Source organism: Apteryx mantelli, chromosome 8 (assembly GCF_036417845.1).
Source record: "Apteryx mantelli isolate bAptMan1 chromosome 8, bAptMan1.hap1, whole genome shotgun sequence".
Taxonomy (NCBI): domain Eukaryota; kingdom Metazoa; phylum Chordata; class Aves; order Apterygiformes; family Apterygidae; genus Apteryx; species Apteryx mantelli.
Window position 1 is genome coordinate 23,476,781 of NC_089985.1, and position 24,924 is coordinate 23,501,704.

General features: G+C 37.4%; 1 protein-coding gene across 13 annotated transcripts in view; it reads left to right on the forward strand.

The window, feature by feature from the left end:
- EVI5 (ecotropic viral integration site 5) overlaps positions 1 to 24,924 on the forward strand; it is a 122,786-nt gene that overhangs the window by 73,096 nt on the left and 24,766 nt on the right. For 11 of the 13 annotated variants that reach the window (XM_067300927.1, XM_067300924.1, XM_013961354.2 and 8 more), the window contains 5 exons: positions 649 to 789; positions 1,368 to 1,526; positions 3,267 to 3,413; positions 9,768 to 9,863; positions 21,603 to 21,698. In XM_067300927.1, the coding sequence (XP_067157028.1) occupies positions 649 to 789; positions 1,368 to 1,526; positions 3,267 to 3,413; positions 9,768 to 9,863; positions 21,603 to 21,698 (639 nt within the window). Of the gene's footprint in view, positions 1 to 648; positions 790 to 1,367; positions 1,527 to 3,266; positions 3,414 to 9,767; positions 9,864 to 21,602; positions 21,699 to 24,191; positions 24,333 to 24,924 lie in introns of those variants that run through there. The other 2 variants (XM_013961359.2, XM_013961355.2) reach the window with 2 other exon arrangements.

Here is a 24,924-nt window from a genome sequence, read left to right on the forward strand (position 1 = left end):
GACTTTCCTGCTTTGTTTAGCTTTCTCCAATCTTGCTACTTTTTCTCATGTGTCTTTGTATATATTCATGCACTTTCATCCATAGGGCCTTCTCTTGACTGGCTGTTGTTACAAATCTCAATGGACCCTTCTTTTTTTGACATATCTTTCTGCCATTGTAAAGGCAGATGACCTGCTTTCCAAAATCTAAATTTCCATTTACTTTTTGGTAAGTCTAAATAACAGTAACCTAACCTAATAACCGTAAGGGTATAAATCAATTCCTTTTTTGCTTTAGTTCTATTAACTACTCAAGTCTTTCAGGTTTCTTTCCATATTTTTGATGACATGATACCAAAAATGGTGTAAATGATACAGTTCTACAGACTACCTTTGCTAGGGTTACTATCGAGGGAAATCCAGAAGTCAGAATATCTAGTCTTGGGGGATTTTTGTTTTACACTTGTAGTCGACAGTTGAAAGATACTTATCCACACTTATTCTATCCAAGAACTTAAATTTTTGAGGGATTTGGTTTTAAAGGGGTGTGTCACTAAGAAATTTTAGTTAGTAATAAGAGTTCTCATTCCATGTATATGTTTTTGGAGCAGGTCTCACTAAACACAATTTTACTCAAATACATGTTTAAGAGGATCTTACCTGTTTCAGAGGAACAGCTCTCTACCTGATGAAGAAAATGTTGCTAGACTACAAGAAGAACTGATAGCAGTAAAATTAAGGGAAGCAGAAGCTCTGGTGGGTCTCAAAGAACTAAGGCAGCAAGTCAAAGATTTGGAGGAACACTGGCAGGTATTGGGGGGGTAATACTTTTTTTATTTCTATTTTCAATTAATGCTAATAAAGCAAAGCACAATAATATGAAAATTTTAAGATGTAGATATCAAGTAGGCTTGATCCCCAAACACCAGTTTCTGTCTGGAGAGAAAATCTTTAAATGAAGTTGCCCCAAGAAACTTCACTTCAAAAGTATGCTAGAAATTGGTCCCTAGTTGTAATAGGTGGCAGAAAGGCCTGTGTTATCAACTAACCATTCTGGCAGAAAGGAAGTATCTGATCAGAAAATGAAAGTAGGCTCCAACTTCAGTGAGTGTTAATAAGGGCTAAAAATAGGCAAAATTGTCCATCAGAGTATACTTGCAATTCACTGACTTTCTGCAGTTGGAATCTCCCGTCTTCCGCTTCTTGTTTCTCAGTTCTTAATATTGGTGAATTTGCATGGACTTCTAGTTTTTATGGTGAACAGTAACACTATAGCCATGTAACCCATACAACTCTGAGATATCAGAGATCTTTGAAGCAAATTGTTATCTTAAATTAATGAACACTAGGAAAGATCAGGTTTATCAAGTGATGACATGTTGTTTTAGCGTCATCTAGCTCGCACAACTGGAAGATGGAAAGATCCTCCCAGAAAAAACGCAGTGAATGAACTACAGGATGAACTCATGACAGTCCGACTGAGAGAAGCAGAAACTCAGGCAGAACTAAGAGAGATCAAACAAAGAATGATGGAGATGGAAACACAGGTATGATATTAAACACTAGCATGTGTGAATTGAGCCGAATACTGGCAAATTGGATATCACATGATAGATATCAGATGGTCTTTACCATCTACGTTCATGACTATAGTTTCTAAATGTTTATTTCTTTATGCTGTTAGAGTAAGAGGGAATCTAGTGCATGCAGTCCAATCTACTTTCTCTTCAGCTACTTGCAGGACTAAGCTTCCTGAATTTCTCATTTATACTAATCAGTTAACCTGTATGTGTGAATCTTCATTGACCTGTAACTAGTACAGCAACAAAAATGTTTAAGGTATATTATTTTCCAAACCTTTGCCTAACTGATTCTGATATAGTAATTCTAACTCTTTAAATGGCTGTGTTCGTTATTCTGGTGAAATTACCTATTCTAGATTATCTACTGAGGACATGAGTCTGGTTACTAAATTGGGGGCTTTCTGCAAGACAGTTTTGTTGTCAGTTTTTAGCAGAAGCTTTACCTTTCACCTGTCAGAAAAGGAAAACATGAATTCAGCATTGCCAAGGCTTTTAGAGAAAAAGCAAAAATAAGTTGTCTGCCAAGATCTTTTTTCTGTAACTAGGGAATAAGTTGTTAAGCAAACAAAACCAAAATAGCAGCATGCTAAAATGGGCAAGTTTATATTATGTTACTGAAGTCTCAGCTGAATCTGTCAATAAGCACAGTGTGCTGCTGATTAAGAAGGATTTGTAACAGGTTTTTGAGAAATCTATCCTTGAAATATGTGCTAAATGTAACTGATACTTGAAGGAGACCTGTGCATTCAAAAGATGCAAAAAACCCAAAACAAAATGAACAAAAAACCCATACTTCACTTGACAAATTTCTTCAGTCCCAGAAACCAGTAGCACGTCCCTACATACTCCCTTGAGGAGGGATAGGTTGCCTACAAGGCACATGGTTGCTTATTTCTGACAAAGGTACCACTTTCATCTGTGCTAACCAAATAAAAAGTTTCCTCTTGTCTTAATGTTTTCAATTTTCATTGAAGTGTTAGTACTCTTTCACTGGTGTTCATGTTTTTCCCCCTCAGTTAATCAGTGTCTTTGTCTTAGTCAGTAGGGGGCAGAGTTATCCTGCTCTGTGAATTAGGCGAACTAAAATCGCAGGACCTTTAGCTAGTTCTTCATTTCAGAGTGTTATGCACTGGGTCTTTCCATATGCTCATGCTGTTTAGCTAGCCTTTGAACAAAACGTGGTTGTATTCATTTCACGTATTAGTCTATCCATGGTTTCATACAAAAACCATTCATCTTGTAGTAACTTACTGATTTTAACTATGGTGCCATATTTCTGTGAGCATTTCACTGGACAGATGTGCACATAGCATTTCTGATGTAGCTGGTGTTACTTGGATGTCTCAGCTTGTTGCTGTAATTGGGATGCAAGTTCACAAAGTCTTTGACTTTACTGAAGTAAAAGATTGGAGAAAGCAGATGCTCGGTAGCCCAAGAGCTAATATTCTCACAGTGAATTCTCTCTTATTTAAGCACGCTTTGAATGTGGTGTGTAAAACAAATATGATGCAAACTCTCATGGTCACATTTAGAAAATGAAAATTCTGAATGATTTTTTTCACTGAAAACCTTATAACAAATGATCTGTCAATCCTGTTTAAAAGAAATGCACTTGGATATATATATAGGCACCTTTCTTGTCAGACTTTAGCTGGTAAATTTATATCGAAGATCTCTTAACACTTTTTTTCTTATAAATGTCAGAGTCAGATCAACAGTAACCACATACGGAGGGCAGAACAAGAGGTTACCAACCTACAGGGGAAAGTACAGTATCTTTCTGCACAGAACAAAGGACTTCTTGCTCAGTTGAGTGAAGCAAAACGAAGGCAAGCAGAGATTGAATGCAAGGTAAAACAACGTCACAAATAGACTATTTGTGTGCTAACATATATACATTTTGAGTCTTGTACACTATCATTGAATAGAATTGAGTCTTAATTGAGAAGTAAAAATCATGAGAACAATACTTGCTTTTACTAATTTGACAATGTCATCTTGAATTTACCATCTCATAAAAAACATTTGAGGTTTTGACAGAGCTGCTTCTTTGTGGTCCCACAAAGATAAACTTTTACTTTGAAGTGTGGTTCTACTTAGAAAAGTGTCTGTGTGTATAATATATACAAGAGGCACCTTCTTATTCAACAGATTCTCATCACTATGTACTCTGATTTGCTTTAATGACAGAAGAGGTTCATTACTTCAACCCTGGCTGTTACTGTAGAATTACCCTAGGTACAAAAAAGGAAATAAAATTAGCGTTTGAATGGAGAGGCATACAGAAGGGAGTGTTAGAGTATTCATTGCCGAACAGTAACTAGTCTTTAAGGGGTCAACCCCAAAAAGCTGGGCAAAATAGCCTCCTTTACTGTCAGTGCGTGAACGAGAGCCCAGTCTGATGTTTGAATCTCAGATTTACTAGTTGATATTTTAACTAAATCTATAACTAGTCTCTAATAACTTTTCTCTTTATAAATTGTGCGCATGTATTATGACAATATAATAAAGGAGTAGTCCTACATGCTTTTTTAACTTGGATGAAAATTTTCCTGAAATTTGTACAGACCTTTGTTTTAAGAAAAGTTAATTGACAAATCACTACAGATTACTACAGCTAAGCCATTTTTTGTTAGACACGGAAAACAACTTTGAAGCAGAACATAATATTTACTTAAATCTGTTTTTCAAAACACTTATAAATAGGTAGTATTCTATAAAGTCAGCTAAAGAGCTGAACAGTCAGTAACTTCTAAATATGATAGTTACTAATATGTTAAGAGTACCATAATATGAGATGAATTATCAAACTATCACTTATAAAATTGTAGCTATAAATTGTCAACTTCAAATAATAACTGTATAATAGCATCGGCTTTCAAGTTGTTCATGATCCTATATTAGTTTTTTCCCTTAATGTAATCAGACTTTATGGGCACTGCTTATGTTTCTTTGCTCATTCATTCAGAGCACAGTTATCTGGATGTTCTTCTATTTTTCCCCATATACATGCTTTTTACTTGAGATTCCTACACCAAAGAGTATGTTGTCTGTAATTCCATCAAAGGGTTCTGATGACAATATAAACCAAGGATGTAGCTTGAGTGGTTTATCACTGTCACTAAAGCCTAGAGATGAAATTACATCCATATTAATATGCATAGTTTTGTTACAATGTCACACCCTTCAGTTTTTACAGATTTTTCTTAAATTTCTTTTCTCTAAGGTAATGCGTAAATCTAGCCAATTGAGTTGTATAGTAAACTTTGACCTGTGTTCGTTTATTCAAAACCATAGTGTATAATTTATATTTGGCAATTTTTTTGCTGGTTTCCAGTGGTACCTGAATCTAAAGTGCAGTGAAGACAACTTTTACTGATTCATCAAACTCCAAGTGCTCTTACAAAACAGCCCACTGAATCTCAACTACAAGAATTCAGTTCCTTTGTTTTTTGTTTACCATAACCACTGGTTTCTTAAGTGTCATTATTTAATGCTGAGATGATTCTTATAGATTTCATTTTTTAATATTCCTGCTCTTGGTATATGCCTTAGTGACATGAAACTTAAGATCCTTATAATCTTTAAGAGATTGAGAGGGTGTAGTCAATATTACTTTGAAGTTCTTATTTTGACTGCAAATGGAATAATATGTCTAATGCAGAGCCTGGATAAATATATATGCCCATTCTCTTTTTTTTGCATGGAAATTTATGTTGTAAAATGGGCAAGTGAGGTATGATAGTAACACACTGAGCACTAGCCATATTTAAGGGCATTTTTAGAGATTCTCCAGAAGTAGCAGTTGTCAATTTAACCAGTGAAGCAGCAGTCTTGACTACAGTAATGTTAGATTGTGAAGCTTGTTTTGTCATCAGTGATGGAAAAAAGATGGCAGTTTGTTAAAATATCTTTCTTGTGCACGTGATATAAAGTGAAATACTATCAATTTGGTGCAAATACACTTTAGATGGACTTCTAATGTTCAAGTGTGAGCTAAAATATTGCCTCTTGGAATGAGGCTTCATATAATTCCATTGGCTAATGTACAGTTTAAATATACAAGTTTTATTTGCTAACTGTATTGAAAGATGAACTTAATTTGCTGCAGAAAGGTAGTTACTAATGTAGTCTTCCCTAGTATTTCCTTTTCCTCTTTCCCTCTAATGCTGTTGTGAGCTGGCATTGTGCTTTTATCCTGTTTTTTCCCCTCCCTGTCCTTCCCCTCCCTGTCCTTCCCTACAACCTAACTTAATCTCTTTCATCATACCAGCTCCCCTACAAAAGTGTGTTGTGCTTTTATCTCTCCTAAAAGCTGTTCTGTTGTATTTCTAGCCCTTCTAGGTGCCTTCTAATATCCCTTTCTATTTCAAACTCAGGATAATCTGTTGTCAGAAGAAGGGAATGCAGTGTCTATTCTACACCTACTTCATTTATTTGAAACTGGCTTGCCTTAAACCTCTGAAATACTTCTGTAGACACATCTCTTTTTCTGCCACGTCCTCATATTATCTTTTCCATGAGGATATTATATTATCAGCATTGTTGCTTGCTGCTTTGAACACTTCAGCTCCTAATGCTGTGCTTCCAAAGTAGCAACAGCCTGTTGTCTGTAGCTGGACTAGAGATGGAAGCTTTTGGGTACAAACCTGGGCAACTGTGGGAAGGAGGAGGAGCTGTTCACTCAATTGTATATGAGGGACTAGGAGAAAAACAGAGTTGCAGGGAATGATTGCTTTCAGAAGTGATTAGTGCAGTGTATGTAAGATAATGCAACCTTCCTGTAAGCCCAGTAAAAAAAATAGAGACTAAAGCATTGCACTTGACCTGGGGCATCCAATTTTGGGCCTTATTACTGAAGAAGTTGAAGTAGCCTGAGGTTCTGATGTCTTCAAGCGATGTTAATTTGCAGGGAATATCGTAAAAGTTAGAGATGAGCCACAAGCAGTGAACTCCCTGGTTACATCTCCTTTTTCCAAGGTATATTCTGTTAGGAGAAAGGCTGGCTGTGATGCCAGCCAACAGTGAGATCCTCCCATTCTCAGTTTCTCTACCAAAGTTTATTCCAAAATCAACTCTAATGCTCCAAGGACACAGGGCCTAAGGGAAGGTCATTTAAAGCAGAATAAAACTCTTCATTGAGTAGAGCATTTAATAGATAACTTTAGAAATGCATTTTTTAAATAACAGTTCATTAAATTTTCCAGCATACTTTTTTATTTTTGAACTTAGTACACACAGAATGTAGCCTTTTCTAACATTACTTTTTCCTTCTCTCTGCTCCCATTTCTTTGTAATATTTGAGTTACAAAACTTCAGAGATGCAACTGTGCCTTTCCAGTAGAAACTGAGTAGGTTTGTGATGTTTGTAAACATTTAATTCTCTGCAAGACAGAAATACTACATAACCTAGTAAAATACTACATTGAGTTATCTTTGAAAGCAAGAAAAATCAAATTTCTGTGACCCAAGTTCTGGTGCCCTCTTGGGAGGGTGACTTCTAAAACTTCTAAAAATTACTAGTACTGAAGAAAAATGAGAATTATATTGTAGCAAAGCCACTTATTTCTCAATGTATTTTAAATCATCAGTTGACTTGAAAGTGCTGCTCAGCAAAATCCGAGCAGAAAAGTTTTAGAGGTAAAACATGTAAGATATAACCTGTCCTGAAATATGGAGGAATTGTGGGTTAAACTCTGCAATTGATACAAGTTCATGTTTGAGAAGGTGTTGCAGGAGTCTGCAGAAGGCCCTTAAAGGTGGTGTCAGGTGCCTCTTGATGTGTTGAGAGGACATAAGAAAATTGTTACTCTAATCAATACAAACAAGTTGGCAATGTTTTACAGATTTCATAAGAATACAGTGTCATTTAAAGCATGTTACACAGTATGCATGTCTAAAATGTTCAGCCATTCAAATGGAAGATAACTTGGTATTGAACTTCTAATTGCTGTTTCAAATTTGTGAAAGAGTTCAATTTCAAGCTCTCTAAAAAGATAATGTATGCACTAAGCGAGAAATGAGAGGGTACTAGAAACCTTGTCCTTCAACACCTTTTTTGTAAGGGTAGTAATACTGTTTCCCATTCCTCACCCTCTGAATTCAAATAGTGGAAGGATGATTTTTAGCTTAATCTAAGATTAATGACAGACACTTTAACCTTTCTCAGTTATAGAAGAGGCTAATTTAGGTTGCTCCTATCTCCCCACCCCTGTGCTAGAATAAACGAAGGAAATTACTGCTTGGAGCTATTTCAGGTAATTTCACTGTCCAAGAAAAGTGGGATTTTAATTTTAAAGTAAACTTAAAGGAAATGTAAAAACTGAAGTTTATAGTAGAAAAGCATTAAAATACACTTTTCAAGCCAAAATTTTGTGACATTGCTGGCTTTGTTTATACTAACTGAATTTACAAAAAAAACCCAGCATATCCCGTCCCTGCTGTGTAAAGCATGCTCCAAGTGTGAAGGGCTAGCGTCCACCAGAAGCAGATTCTTGACTTATACCTACAAACCTAGAAATAGGCCCAGTATCTGTCATTTTACCAAACAGTGTTTGCTATCAACCTAGATTTGGCTTGTAATACAGATAAGAGAATTGTCTTATAAATTTATATTCTACGTGCTATGTAAACTCCTGAAATAATACTATTTAATACATCACAAATGCAATAACTTTGTATTCAAAACTGATGAAAGAAAGTTTCAATAACTTTTCAGATAATAGAGTAACATAGACAAATGTCAAGGGTTTTTTGTAGCACCGAATATTTTAGAAATTCTACCCTGCATCTCCCTAAGTCTGGCAAAGTTGGTTTTCCCACTTACATTAGAAGTTGACTTTTTTTTCCTTTCCACTACTTGAAGTAATCTGAAACCATGCTCTAGTTTTATTTCAGTCACTACAACTTGGCTTGGTACCAATATTTCTGTTTGAAGAGATGTCTCAGAAAAGCTCTATTTAGATTTTCCTCTCTTCTGAAGCTTGTCTCTTTCTTTAAAAGAAAGCTGAAAATATTTGAGCAGAAATCTTTTGTAGCAAGTCACATCTCCTACTGCCTATACATCAACTGTTTTCTGTCACTGATATGTACTACACTATATTTTTTCTTTTTACCTGACTGCTACTTCTACAGCAAGCACTTCATTTCACACTGTTTCTTGAAACGCAGCACTAATCTTTCAAACAATAGTTATACAGAGAAAAATTAATGTAGAACAAAAGATTTATATTTTTCCCCCAGCCTTGCCTTTCCTCCCATATCAACTTCTGTGGTAATTACTGAGGGCGTGCATTTAGCTAGCTCTGTTTCGGTGATAAAGCATCAGCGCTGCAGCACTGACACTAACAATGCTGTTTGCAGAGTTGTACCGTCTGCGTGCTCCGCAAGCGTGTCTGAGCCTAGGCTGCCTCTTCCACAGAGGAACACGCACTCCAGCTGGAAGTATAGTAGTGCTGACTCAGGGTCTGTAACTCTTCCCTCGGTGGCAGTGCCGAGCTGGTGACAATGTAATGTCACTCATTCTGGAGTCTTCAGGAATTGCCTCGCAGAACAGAAATAAAGGAACGTCCTTCTGTGTCTTGGCCAAACTCAAAATGCCTATCGCTGACCTTTCACTGGGGCTCTGGTTGTAGGTTATGGGCATTCGAATTTTATCCTAAGCTATCTTGCATGTCTTTGTTGTATGCTGTCACTAAGATAGCTGGACATCATGAAGTTCGTGTTTTGGGGGAGGGGAGGAGTTGGCAGAAAGTGTTAATGAAATAAGTCACTTCTTGTGTAGCCTTTAATGCTGTTTCTTTATAAACAAACTCAAAGGCTGAAGAATGAGCAGGTCTTTCTATCATGTTGACACTTTTAAGTGACAACAGTGTTTCTTAAGTGTTTACAATATAATGTTTCTGGAACGCAAGACATCCATCACATGGACCTGGAAAGTGGTTACATCATGTGTTTTCAAAATTGCATCAATATTTATTAGGTGAATATAGCTTAGAATTGTTATTAAATGATTATCTAATCCTAAGGGTTAAGACTAAATTTGGGGGTTTTCCTTAGAGTATGTCTTATCAACAGGCATGATTCTTCAGCAGTGTATTTTAAGGTATATTGTTTGCTTGCCTGGTTTGGGGTGAAAGCAGTGACCAGTCTGTACTCAGCTGCAAGTGACAATATTTGTTAGCTTTAATCTATCCCTTCTTTCAGAGCAAAGAAGAAGTGATGGCAGCAAGGCTCCGTGAGGCAGACCGCATTGCAGCTGTGGCTGAGCTCCAGCAGCATATTGCTGAATTAGAAATCCAGGTAACAACTGATGGCCTGAAATGTATAACTTGATATTGATTACTTTTTATACTTTGTTTTATTTTTTTCTTCCTCTCCGTCCTTTCCTTTTCAACCTACTTTGAACACAAGGCACTGCTTTGCAAAGTGGGATAATGCTATCTTGCTGAATGTGCCCTTTTATAAACAAGGGCCTTATCTACCGCACGAGCATACTTCTGAACTGGTAATTGTTGCTTCTGTACAAGTGCCACACAACAGGTAACATTCTCTTAAACAGACTTCCATATTTGTTTTTTCTTGTGAAATTTTGCCAGTTGATATATCAGATTGAAAACATCCTCTGTCCAAAAAGCCACATTTTGATTCCAGCAACCATCCTTGCCTGTACTTGCTTTCCTGCTCAGCTGGTATTGGAGGATTTGTTGTAAACTCTTACTACTCTTATCTAAATCCTGAAAACAAATGCTATTTAGTGCTACCATGTCATTGTAGTATCTGAAGATACTTCCTTTGGCCCCTGTGCTGTTTCTTATACTTTCAGTTCCTTTTGAAGCTTCCATTCTACCATGAGCTCACTGGTCCCTTGCTCTGGGAATCATGAATGACTTTTGTTTTCTTTATTTTGGGGGGCTTTGAGAAATCACGATGTCTTACTATACTCTCCCCTTCCTTTATTCAGTCACTATTGGTTTATTTAAATTTTGCTTTGTCCATCTGTGAAGGATTCTTTTGTTTTTTATTCCTCTGTGTTACAAGCTACTTACTCTCTGGTTTCTTTTATTTTTAATGGTAATATCAGTGACTGTCTTCCCTCTGAAATCTTGTGTTCAAGATGATGATTTTACTTTATTGTGTCCAAGCCTTCTTTTCCCTATTGATTTCTCAATTACTTAAATCTTTTTCATCTCTTCGTATGTGGAATCAACTTCCTTTTAAACCTGTTTTTTTATTATTCCTACTTAAACCTTGGTCACGATTTTGCTACTAGCATAAGGAAGATGTGCAGTAACATTCTCATTGTCTCTGTAGTATCAACTTGTATTGTGCAAATGACTGTGTACAAATAAATTTAATAGAGCTTGCATAAAAAATTCTTCACTTTGAATGTTTTTCCTGTAGTGCAGCAGGCACTGAATTTACTGAAAGATAAAGCAATCATTTTAATCACATAATGCTTAGATAATGCTGTGATCAGTACATTAGAAATACTTAGATAAGTAAAGTAAGCACTGCTTATGATTCATTTATCTTCTAGCAAGATAACAAGAAAATAGCTGAGTTCAGGTCAATCTCTCACTCATGTGTTAACTTTAAACTTTATTTTTAGTAAAATGCTGGTTTTAAACCATGTGCTTTTGTAGGTCAGAAGGAGCCAGTAGCCCGTTGTGACCTTTTTTCTTTAAAACAGCCTTTAAATGTTGTCCTACTTTCCTTGTTTGATTAACATGAATCTTCATTTTATGAAGTCAAGAATGGTGAATCCCACCATGATCAGCGTGTGTTTTGTTTTTGTTTTGTTTTTCTTTCTGATAGCTAGTTATATACTCCATTAGAATTTTGCACTGGTATTTTTTTAGTGCAAATATGTCTGACTTCGGGTTTTCTTTGGTCTTGACTGATCAAATCATTAGTGCTCAATCATCTTATAGCCCTTTCCTATTTCCTTCTGATTTTTTGACATTTCTGCTTAAGCTATGGGTGCCAGCATTGTATGTGTAATTTAATAATATTCTGCCATGAAGCAAATAAAGATAAGTGCAGGAAGGTAATTTATTTCACAAATCTGGTTTATACATCCAAAGATTACACAGTCCCTATTTGTCACGATATTGCACTGTCTCATGTTCGGTTGTTTATCCACATCATCTCTCCTTCCTTTTCACAATCGCTACTTTGCCTGATGCAATCTCGCATTATGTTTTTCTGGTTTTCTCATTTTCTAGGTGGTCTTATATTTGTCTCCTGTTAAAGTGCACTTCAAGTTTGAATCTTTTTGTTGTCCTTAGATGATCACATGTTAATGATTTCTTGATCTGCAATCTTTCAGTAAGATTCTTTGTACCCTGCATAATTGAGAACTGTTTTGCTTTCTTTGCTTGGTCTGGAGTATGAAGTCACTCTGTAGCCGAGGGGTTCGTGTTTCTAATTTAATGAGCTTGCTCTGGTAGACTTTGAACTATTGATCTCACAAGTTTTTACTAGTCTGAAATACAACTTGTAAAAGTTCCTCTAATGTCAATAATTTAAGTCTAGAGTGTCAAAAATAAATTGAAATGCTTTTATTGGGCTGTGACAGCTTTTGTGTAAGCTTTTACAAGTAAATAGGTATTTTTGACCAGTGTTTTTTGCCAGCAAATATGAAACTTCTGATCAAAACTTCCTTTTTGGGTACTCATGCTCAAAGGCCTCCGAAACACCTGCACAAAAGAAAGTTATAATGGAGATGGAAAGCCTAACTCCCAAAGGTAGTGAACTGTAAAAACATGAAGCTGACCTTAGAGCTTAAACCAAAACTGCCTTTTAAGGAAACTGGACATCTAGGCATAGGGATGTGATACTGGATAACTCTGCCTCCTCCCATTCTCTTGCATTCAGCTTGTCACTAGAATGGCTGTGACCTGATGTGGAGAGCAGAGGGCCTTTTAATCTGGATTTGCTTTAATGACTTGAAATACAACCTTTAACACCATAAAGTTCAGGCAGCCAGTCACGGAGTGTGGGTGTCAGTCTCAAAGTTATTACACTAAACATGGAGCATCACAAATAGGTCTGCTTGTCATATTGTTTCAAAGTTGATAAAGATGAAGGGAGGAAGTTAACTTACCGCATAACCTTCCTTTTTTGAGGGGGATGGTGCTTTTCTAAGAAGCTCTAGGGATTCAGTGCCAGGTCTGCATGGTCCATAGCAATGTTTAACCTAAACTGTGCTGTTTTCTTTTAAATGTTATCGTAGGTGTAGGTGCAAGACGCTAACGTTAAATTTGTAACATAGAGTATCAGTACTCCCACATAAGAACTGATGTGACATTACATACACAGATGCTAGATTTAAATCACAGTTTCTGGGTCACTCTTGGTTTTGTTTAGTAATAATGAGAGCGAGGAGAAATGGAATATTTAGAAACAGAATAGATAGAATTCTATCATTTAATAGTAGATGTAATTATCTAACAAGATGTCAGTTTATTGTGGTATTTGGAAGTTATTTTTGTATTTTCTGAATGTAACTTTACGTTGTTCAGGCATTCGGTTCTTGATTCTGAGTTCTTAAACTTCTGCGTAAGCATATTGAAGTGCAAAGAATAACCCATTCCATGATAATATTCCTAAGCAAAAGAAATGTAAGAGTCATTCTTTAGTGAAAATAACACAGAATTGAAATACAATTAAACTTGTGTTCTGTATACCTAAGCCCCTGAAATGACAAAGAAAAACCCTCAAGTTGTGTATAAACAAAGGTGTGCTTTGTCAGCTTCTCTTCTGCCCTCTTTCTCCCCCCCACCCCAACCTCCCCCACTTACCAGTTCAGATTATAAAACCCTTCGGGAAGGAAACATGACTTGTTAATGAAGTATTTAGCAGGCTTCTGGGCTTTTAGCAGGGCATTCAGGTAAATTAAAAACAAATACTAAGGCTGGATTTTGAATGGCAGGGCTGTACCTCTGCACTGGGGAGAAGCTGTTTGTTTTCCAAGTCGTGTTTCACTTTCTCAGAGAGAAGGTGAGCCTCTGACAAACACGAGACTTGTTTTGGCCAAACTGCGTGCGCTCTGACCCCTTATGTCCCATCCCTTTATAACATGCAGAGAGGTGAGAGACAGGACCAAGGAATAGGTATTATTTCCCTTTATGTCTATAGTCAATCAACAAAACCCTGAGTGAGTTTTCTCAAGGAATAGAGGAATTGTTCTTCCATGTTTTTGCCTGAACTGGATGGATAGCTTCAAACTGCAACAAGCGTGTGCCTTTAATTTCTTATTATCAACCTTTAAAATTGCTCTTAGCTTGTGTATGCCTTCCTAAAGCTGCCAGAAGAAAGTCTACTAAACCTCACTACACTTTGGCCTAATAGGAAGTACTCCTGGTCCTGTATGGGCAGTCCTCTTGGTCATTCAGCGTTGCTTAAAAAAAAATCTTCCCTCACAACAGTTGAAGGAAGGACAGACTAATGGAGAGAAAGAGGCTTTTGAGAAATCCAGGCAAGGTTAAATAAGTTCCAGTTACAAGCTAGAGTCGATCAACAGGCTGGGGTAATGCGCGCCGAGCATCGCGATGCCGGCGCAGGCAGGCTGAGGAGGCAGAGCTGGGGCAGCCGCAGCCTCCGCCCTGTGCCCTCATCGCCGGCCCTCGTTCCTCTGCCAGCTGGGGCCTTGCAGCCGTCCTCGCAAAGCTCCCACCGCCCCTTTGGGATGGGGAGCTGCACAGCCTATTTGTGAAATAGGAAACTATTTTTTAGGCCTGAGTAATCTTAAAGGGAAAATTAGCTGTCAGAATTCATTCTTATGTTAGGTTGATCTGGACAGGGGGTAACATCACTTCCTCCTGGTGTGTTTCCTGGCAGATTCGGAGAATTTTGTCACATTTACCTGTCGTTAACCATGTCAGAGCTCCTTTGAGAACAACTGTAAAGGAAATCCATGATTGTGCTAGTTCTCTCCCCCACAGTTTAAACTTTTAGCACTATTTCTCTAGAATGAAGCCTTTCTATGACCTCTGTTTAATAACTTTTCCAAGTACTGACTGTTGAGTAAAGAAATTGTTTCCATCTTTTCAAATTACAGGAAACTTTTTTTACTCTTATCAATAGTGGTGTGTGATGTTAGTGATGTGTTTTTTGAAAGTCTAGAATGAGTCACTCTAAAGTCACTGAAAGGACACTGGTTACCACATTTACTCTTCTGAATAAACTTCATTTACATTTTTAAAGCAGTGTCTTTTGCCACAGAGTTAAGAGTTTAAAAGCTTCCCCTGAAAAGGGATTTAGGCAGATTGTTACCAAGTAAATATTTCTAAGTCAGAAAAGACCAAAATAAGGGTGTGGGGCAAATATCCTTCTCTTCAAGCGTTTTCAGTAAAGCTGATACATGGTAATCTCAGGAACAGCAACTGTCTGGTGTTTCTGGAGTTTTAGCTACATATAAAACCATTGGTTTTGTTGTGTGCACTTTAAGTTTGTAGATCTTAAATCAGAGAGCCCTAGAAGTTTTCTTGTCATTTAAAATGGGCTATTTTCTTGTTGACATGTATTTCTTTTCTTACTCTGAGCTTCAAGACCGTTTAGAAAACTTTATGCTTGCACTCTTCCGGGGGTGAAACACCTGCAACTGTTATTCAGATGGCTTTGATCTCATCTAACTTTTACAAAGACCTTTCTTGGTCTAGCAGTATGAAAGCAGGCTTAAGGCTTGCAGTGCATTCCAAGCGTTTTCCAGTGATTTCTATTTAAACTTATTTTATCGTTACTACTATTATAAATGGTTTTTGTGGTTCCTATACAGTAATGTTTAGTAATGGTTTCAGTGATTTAAGAACCATATTCTCTGAAACAGTCTGTCCCTGTGCTCTTCTGTTGCCAGCTGTGCATCCTGGTGCCATGCTGACTGAGTTTAGAAGGTCTCCACATCCTCAGTAGTTTGATAGACATCAGGTTGATGTGTTTCACAAGACCAGCTGCTTCCTTTTGTAAAGGTACAAAAAAGCTACTTTTCCCTTAGCCTGACAAAGGAGGATTCAAGTCTGTGACACTACAGCCGTGAATCTCAATTGATACTTAAATTTTTCCTCATTCTAAGAAGCAAATTTTTGGAGGAACAGAGTTCTGTTCATTAAAACAGATTCCCCCCCCCCCAGTAGTTCTCACTGTATATCTTGGTATGCAGACAAGTACAGTATCTCTGGTATTTCAGAGCTGGGTGAGGGAGGTGAAATCTCCAAAACTGAAGAGGCCTGAGTGACTTCTGTCTTAGCAGCTGCTTCTTTTGATCTGTAGTGCTGTTTCCTGCTCCTCTTCTGCCCATGCTACTCCTTCTCCATAGGCAGTCTCTTGGGCAGGAGGTTAGATTGGATATTGGCTGCTTAAACTGTTATGTGTACCTTTTCCTTGAGAGGTGATACTTGGCCACCAGGATGCTTGAGGCTGGCAAGTCCCTGATACATGAATTTCTAACCTTGTTAGTGCTGGTGGAGCTGGGCTGTTGGAAGAGATGGTAAGAGGGGCAGGATTTATTATTCATTTTTAAATGTAGTGAAATCAAGATGATGGGTCTCAGATGATATCATGTAGCACCAACAAGACATTACATTTCTAGAAACTATTCTGGAAAGGGGAGGGTAGGCATTGCACTGGTTCCAGTACGCAGAAGCGGTACCCTAGATTATATATAAATTTACTTACTGTCATTTCTATTGTTCTTAGCAAATATGATTCTGATTTTTTTAAACAAACTTCCTAGATTCCAGAATTGCCTAGTTTTCATGCTTTTGCTATTTTGATAATACTCAATTTTTTTGCTTCTTGATATGTAGTCTAGCTTTTTAATTGTTTATTCATTTTAAACTTAAAGTAGCTATTATTGCCTAGAGACCAGACGTTCTTTGTCGTGACATCCTCAAATACCTCAGATTTTCTGTAATAGTGCTCCCCCTCAAAAAAAAAAAACCCCAAACCCACATCCTATGTGTATAATCTTAGATTTTTAAACCCCTGTGAAGAGAGAGATTACTAATTGCTTATGCTGTTTCCTTTTGAAAGGTGTGATATTCATACCTTAACTTGTTAAATTGTAAGTGGAATCTTAAAGTTCACTTTTGAAGCAGTCCAGTTGGTTTGAATATTTTCTTCGGAAGTACAGAACTACTCAAGGACAAAGAATGTGCAGTATAAAAAAACCTAAGCATTTAATATTGTAGTTAGCTTTTCAGCTATTATAATTCAGCCTTACCATTTAAGAGTTGATTAGTTTGTTTTAGCTGTGGAAGACTTGCCAAATGGATCCATGCTAAAAGCATCTGTTTTCTAGCACATCTGTGTGGCTTGACACTTGAAGCCAGAAGCTAGCAATAATAATAACAGAACTGACAAGACGTGTATAAGGAATATCCTGAATATGGGCTCCAACCTTCCAACCTGCTGGGGTTGGACTGTGGAGAGTGAAGGCTCCTGTCCTTTGGGTCAACAGTCCTTTGTTCCCTAGTCCAGGTATCCTTTACCTCAGTAGCTGAGCTTCCATCTGCCATAGCTGGTTCCTAGGCTGAGATGGCTGGGGCCAGACAAGACTTAATCCATGCAAGATTGATGTGGTTTTTGTTTTTTTTTTTCCTGTCTGAGTTTAGAAACCTTTTCAGTATATCCTATTGGCCCTTCAGGAGGAGAATGAATTAATCTGCTCTTCAGAGAGTTATGATTCCTGGAAGTGAAATGAAGGCTGGTAGCAGAGAATAGGAGGAACGGAAAACATGCTTCTCTGGAGAAGCAAAAGGATGGTAGAGGACAAGTAGTTCTTCCTGGAAGAAGGTTATTGTTGGTTGCCCTGCAGTACTTTAACAAATTAAATGCAACAGCCATATCCTGCAAATAGTAGGTTGAAGAGAAAACCTGCAAGAATTTGCAAGAATTCAGTGTTGCTATCTAAAGTCCTTACCTCTTTTTCAGTTCCATTCAGAACCTGTTACACTTTCACTCTTCAGTTTGTTCCACTTTCCTGTAACTTTCAACCTAGCTAATTCCCTGTCTCTCTCTTTCAGGTCAAGTTTAATTCAGATTCTGAACTGAGAACAAATGGTAACTCTGGTATTAATGTCAGAGTGCCTCGTGACTGGGTCAGTTTTAAGAGTAAGAATTTGTATCTACATAATGTGGTATTATAGTTGACACAGAAAAAGCCAAGCTAAAGCTGCTGAGGCTTTCTTTAATGAACTACTAAATGAAATGTGAACATAAATCCATTGTGCAGTTTCTGTCTGTGGGCCAGTAAGTATTTGGAGCATCGGTGTGCTGGCTGTTTTTGGCATACAGATTAGTGCCACACCACAGCTAATGTCATCTAGAATTATGATGTGTAAGTGGGAATCTAACCTGCATGGGGGTAGAATTTGAGGTTTGTTTTGCGATAGGGAACGTATTTACTGTCTCAGGAGGTGCACACACTGACAATATGCTTAAAGACTCTAGGATGGTATTGAGATCACTTGATAAAAATACTATGAAATAATTTTTACAATAATTGGGAAATAATAATGTTGTACTGTATAACCTACTGTAGATTGAGAAGCAAATCTAGAGCTACAGTAATTTGGGAGAAAGTCTTCTGTCTGACATATCAAAAGAATAGAAAAAGATGTTTATATAGGTTTCTGCAATGGTAAAAGGAACTGCACATGTTGAAGTATTTTCCTGCCAACAGCTTTTCTCTGTCAAGCCGCCTTAATGAGAAACTAGTGTAAAAGAATGTTCCTACCAAATTTGTCCCTTGCATTTAAATTTGCCTTTGAATGCCAAATGCTTATTTATCAGAAGCTGGAAGCTGCTAGAAATTAATTTGAGCTTAATACAAATATGTAATGTGACTGGAAAGTGAAACAATTTCTCAGGTAAGAGAAATTTTTTTTCTACTTGTGTGGAAATCTCTCCTCATGACTTTCAAGAATATTTGGTAATTTACAGATTATTTTCTTAGCCAGATAAAACTCTTTTTATAGAATGTGTGTTTTGGTTCATTTGAAAGATAGAAAATTTCAGCTGTTTAGCATTAAAACCTTTTTTAATTCTTACTAAAACTACTATTTATTCTATAAAACACGTATGTATAGTGGCTTATTGATGCCTGCGCATTTTCCAGTCGGCTGCTACTGTACCTGCATGAGTGTCTTAAATAACTAAGTTAATGATACAAACAACCAGCTTATATTGATAAACTGTTTTCAAAATGCCAGAGCATTTACCTGTGTCATCGTCTTGAGCCAAATGAAATCCTGTATAGGTTAAAAAAAAAGAAGTGAAAATGCTTCTTTTGCTGCTGTTCATCTCTGTACAGCAGTTATGAAGAAGGCTCTCATCTTGTCCTAAAATTTGTTATCTCTTATGGCATCCTTCCAGTTTACCCACTGTAGACAGATTTTATAGTAGCTTATAGAACATGGGCTTATATAGTTAAGAGCTAGAATTATCTCATTTTTGTTGCAGCCAGTTAAAAGCATGAGCTTCTGACCTCTAGTGTTTCAAATGTTGCAAGGGAAGGTTACAACCTAACTGTTCTTTGAAAAGTGTCTTTGTAGAAAAAGATGTCGCTGGGTTCCCTGTTTTGTGTTAAATGGTGCTTTTTCCAATTGTCAGCTCTGCAAAATCCATAAGTTCTGAAAGGAAAAAAAACTTTTCTGTCCTTCACTGATAATAAGGATCATGTAAACCAGATTTATGCCCTACACTCAGTTTCACCTGACTGGAGCTAGTTTCTTCTTTCATGAGCAGATTACATTACAAATCACATTATTATGCATTACATTTCTGTCATGTCTGCATTAACTCTATGATGTTATCAGGAATGAAAAGCAATAAAAACATCCAACTATAATGGTGCAGTGTATAATCACCAATATGGAATACTCGTACAGTACAGCACTGCAGACATGCAGCTTTCAGCTATTACTGCAGTGCTGAACTTAAGCTGGTAAACTTCATTGCTTCTGGTGTTGGTTTGTACTGACTTGACTTGGGAATGCCCATTTTCTGCCCCCTTGTGTTCCCGGTTCCAATGTAAGCTCAGACACTTACTACATCCATCTTTTAAGAGGGCTATAGCACCTATGTACTATTTATGGCAGAAACCTTGCTTTACTCTTGCTCAGTTTATGGTTGCATAGTAATCTGGAATCCATAGAATAAGAGGCTTAAACGGCAAAGTCAAACCCTTTCAAAGGGAAAGGACTAAAATGAGCATTTCTCCCATATATTCCTGCTGCCACGAGGGATCAGGTCATTCCATTGTCAGGAGTTGTAGCTCATGACAGCAATGAAACTTTTTCCATATAGAAATTCAAGCTGCATTATTTGTAATTTGCAGGTCATGCTTGTGTTCTGATTTCCCCAATACCAGTAGCTGTCTTGTAAAAAAGAAAAGAAACTCATGTCTTTTTTAACCTATTTATGACAGGAAAAACTTCATGTTGCTAATACCTACCTCTTTGTGAATTTGAGCTACAGGTTGCCTTGGAAACTAGATTCAACATGGAATTATACAGTAGAAGGATCTTGTGCTTCCTTGTTGCAGATTCTGTGAATTAATAAGGAATATGTGAAATTCATTTTTTTTTCCTAGTAAAATTGTAATGCCCACTACATTGCTGTGGGGGAGGGAAGAGGGAGCTCTGAAAGTACAGAAATTGCTTCTAGATTGCCAACACTGACAGGACTCTCAGGTTGTTCTCTTCACGCAGCGAAAAGATTTGGAAGGAGGTATATTGTCCCTCTCCCTTAGTTCCTGGCATATGTTGGGTCATAGGGTTGATAATTAAGAGAAATGTTTTGTAGAAACCCCCTTTATTAATGCTTGTTGCCTTGTGTTTTGAAGAACTGTTGATACTCTCCTTTCATTCTACAAGGCACTGGTATTTAAATTCTGCTTACAAATGACTGGACTTGCCTGTTGTTGAAATTTATTGCTTGTTTCCTTCAAATATAAATAAAAATTCAGCAAAATGAGTAATGGGTAGAAAAGCCAGACAGTCCCATTATATTTTGGTTTCTGTTGTATGTTTGGTTGTATGTGATTTGCAATTAGGGTTAAAGATTTACATAAAAGTTAAAAGCACTTGTATCCTCTAAAGTTGGTTGTTGCTTTAAAAATAACTCAGTGAAAGAAATGCCACTGTTCGCTAGTGCCTAGCAAACTGAAGACATCGCCTGCCTTCAGGAAAGGGTTCTCCATACAGTCTGGTTATTTAGCTGAGATAAATGAATTTGCCATGAATTTGGTTCAGTCGCTTCAGGATTCTCTGTAGAGGCAAGCTGAAAAGTTAGTGCTGCAGACTTTCAAGTTTGAAGATCTTCAACAAAGGATCATCTGTGCTTTGGAGCTGCATCTGACCAACAAATGAGACACAAATGAGGGAAATCTCGCATTCCTCTATCTCCAGATTTTTTACTTGCCAATTTATCTCTGTAGCTGTCATAGCACTGGTAGTAAGGGACTTCACTTGTGCTCTCTGCAATTCCTACACAATAAATAACACAATGCTTCTTCTAAATTAAGTTTTAAAATATAAAAGCTTGTCATGTGTAGTGTTCCCCAGCACATATTCTAAAATGCAAGGAAAGAACCTGTTTCATTTCCTTGTCAGTTGGAGGCAGAGGAAAATTCCTTGTTACTAAATGAAAATCTTACATTGGTGAAAATATGTACACTAAGTTATGTTCCATATGTTAGTAGTATGCTCTAGGAATGCTTTACTAAATTGCACGTGCAACCTTTTACACTGGTTGTGAATGTTCTGCCACATGTGAAGCTTTGTTAATTCTTCATGCTCCTCCATAGAGTCCTGCCTGTAGCTCTCAACATAGTTTGGAGAGGGTCACCTTGGTCTGAGTTATTGAAGCCTCTAGATACCTGCTGATAACCTCAGCCAGATGAAAAATGCCGGATGGACAGATAGATGGTGAATGTGTGGGTAGCTGCTTTTCATGACAAAATATGCAGACAGATAAAATAAGATTTTAATATTGAATAGCTGTGAATAATTTCAAGTCTTTTTTCTGCAAAAACAGAAAGAAGAAGGAAAAATTCAAGGACAGCTTAATAAATCTGATTCTAACCAGTATATCAGAGAACTAAAAGATCAGATAGCTGAGTTGCATCATGAGGTAAGTGATAAAATTCTGTCTCTGATTACTTGCACCTTTTGTCAGATCTTTTAAGCATAGTAGGTTTTGCTTATCTAGTAGCTATTATAGTTTCAATACCTGATTTTGCCAATATAAATTATTTTAAATGAATTAGATTAAACTAATTCTTATATATGAACCTTGCCATTATATCCTAGGAGGTAAGAGAACAAAATTTGTTTAATTACATAACTTCTCATTAAAATGAGATTAATTTCTGTGTTCCAGCTTTTTTCCCCTTAATTTCATGATTTGATCATATGTTGTTGCATGTACTGCTTTTGGAGCTATATGTATGAAAATAAGCCTGTCTGAGTCTGCATTTGCTACACTTTTTTTTAAGGCTAATTTAATTTAAAACTAGGCTGCATTTGTGCCAGCATGAGACTGGAGATTTTTAGTACTTACCATTGTGAGGATGAATTATATGTGATGGTGTACTGAGATTGCTTAAAAAGAAAAAGGATGCTTGCTTAATGTCAGTTAACAGATTTTAAGTTATAAAAACTGCCAAAACCTTCAACCTATGAAATTTGTCTTCAAACTTCCTTGCTCTAGTAGTTGAAGTAACTTTCTGTTAGTTAAAAAGATCAGAAGGTCGCGAAACCAAAATGGCTTATGTAACTCCAGTGCTCATTGGCTCATCTCAGTTCATCCTGCATTGTGAAGAAATGTCTTTACCTAACACTGCACTGTGTACAAAATGCTCAGTCATCTTTGTATTTTAGACTGCTTTCATATGCCTTCTAATTCACAGTTCTGACAGGGTTGCTTAAAATCATAGCATTATAGAGCAATGCAACCCTACTAATGTTTGCTGCCTTTTTGCTTTTGTTAATCACATCCTTTAAGTATAGCTTTTTCATAACCATCTTTGTAGATTCAACCTTTCTAGGACCCATCCCTTGAGAATTGTAATATAGTGGAGGATCTTGGAATGCTGTCTGTGCCATAGATAAAGGATAGTCTCTAGGGCCATCCGTCCAGCACCTTTACCAATCACTAAACTCAACAAATTTAAAATCAATAACTTGCCATTTTCCATTAAAGGACTATAACCAGCTTGCTTCTTTATGAGAAGGTAAGCTGTTTGCAGAATTCCTGGAAGCCAGGTTATTTTGCAAAAGCATTATAAGTAACTAAGGAACTGTACCAACTTTTTCTTCTGCCCTGTCCAAGCTTAAAAGAGAATAAGCCATTTCTTCCAAAAAATAATCTAGGATTACTGTTGTTAAAGCTATTGTATAGCTTTCTCCATACAAGCATTTGTTTTATGCCTGGCTGAGCAATGTGAATTTCATGAAGATGCAAACATGTTTAATGTGTATAACTTAATGTGACTGCACTGGAATAAGAGGAGGTTCATTAGTTGACAGAACAATGGTAATTCTGAGTAATACTGGTGGTTTCTAACCAGTTAAGTCTAGACAAGTCTTTATTAGTACTTCTGTTTGCTTGAAAGAAGATGCCAATTAGGGAGAGTGAATTTCAACAATAGCGGAATTTGAGTAACTCCTTGTAGAAGACTACTCCTCTTCCAGAGGTGCTTGTTGTGGCTCAGTTTGTTTCCAAACTAGTTAAGCACTACAGGAACAAAGCTAGCTCATTCCAGTATAGATAGAAATAGTAGGAAGAAACTCTGTACATAAGTTCTATGCTGATAGCATCTTTGCTTCATTACAGACTTTCTTAAAGCCTGGAAGTCCTTGCTTACAAATGACTCATTATTTTTATTCTTCACTCTAATATATCTGCTGTTTATGTCTAGTATTTAAATAAAGCTTGGGAGGGAAGGTAATACTTCATGCACAATCCTTTATTTTGAGCTTAACCCCCTGGGCTGATTTTGAGATAATGTAAGGTTAAGCCTGAAATGTATGCCTGTAGTGTTTATGGGTAAGTCGGTTCTAATAGATGATAATTAAGAAGTCTTGGATTAGCATAGTTGCTAAGCGAAGAATTGTGTGCAGTGTTTCCTGAAAGAGCAAAATCTCAATTTGGCAATTGGAAGAGACAAAAATGTTTGTCCTCAACTGCTGAATGTTAGGATTAATGTACTTTGGCCACTACCCATTAAATAAACCAGTTTTCAAAATCTGCACCTAAATGTCTGTGTAGATTCATTAATGAACGTGCTCTTTGGCTAACTGCTATTTGATTCCACTTCTGCAAAAGCTAAAAGAAACGTTACAAATGAATTTGCAAATTCATCTTCCTGAAGATAGGGTGATGGTGTGTATGACATGCTGACCACAACCTCCCAACTGGCTAACATGTAAAAGACACAGAAATAGAGTTCTTGGTGACTATATGAAGTTACCATTTAATACATTGTAACTGCAGAACTTTTGCATTAATTTGTGTCCAGTTTAAAGCTATAGTTTAATGAGTGGGGGAGGGAAGCAAGATTAAAGGTCTTGGCATGGTCATCAATACTTTGATTCTGCATGTTGAACTTTTTTTTTCCTCCAGTACTTCATTTGTACAGAAATTTACATCAGAAGAATTGCAGGTCCTTCATCCAAAAGGTGGAACAGAATAATGAACAAATCATATTAAATCACAGAATCACAGAATCGCTGAGGTTGGAAGGGACCTCTGGAGATCATCTAGTCCAACCCCCCTGCTCAAGCAGGGTCACCTAGAGCACGTTGCACAGGATTGCGTCCAGGCGTGTTTTGAATATCTCCAGAGAAGGAGACTCCACAACCTCTCTGGGCAACCTGTTCCAGTGCGCTGTCACCCTCACAGTGAAAAAGTATTTCCTCATGTTCAAATGGAATTGTCTGTGTTTCAGTTTGTGCCTGTTGCCTCGCGTCCTGTCGCTGGGCACCACTGAAAAGAGTCTGGTCCCATCCTCTTGACACCCTCCCTTCAGATACTTGTACACATTGATAAGATCTCCTCTCAGCCTTCTCTTCTCCAGGCTAAAGAGGCCCAGCTCTCTCAGCCTTTCCTCATAAGAGAGATGTTCCAGTCCCCTAATCATCTTTGTAGCCCTTCGCTGGACTTGCTCCAGTAGTGCCACATCCCTCTTGTACTGGGGAGCCCAGAACTGGACGCAGTACTCCAGATGTGGCCTCACCAGGGCTGAGTAGAGGGGGAGGATCACCTCCCTCGACCTGCTGGCAACACTCTTCCTGATGCACCCCAGGATACCATTGGCCTTCTTGGCCACAAGGGCACATTGCTGCCTCATGCTTAA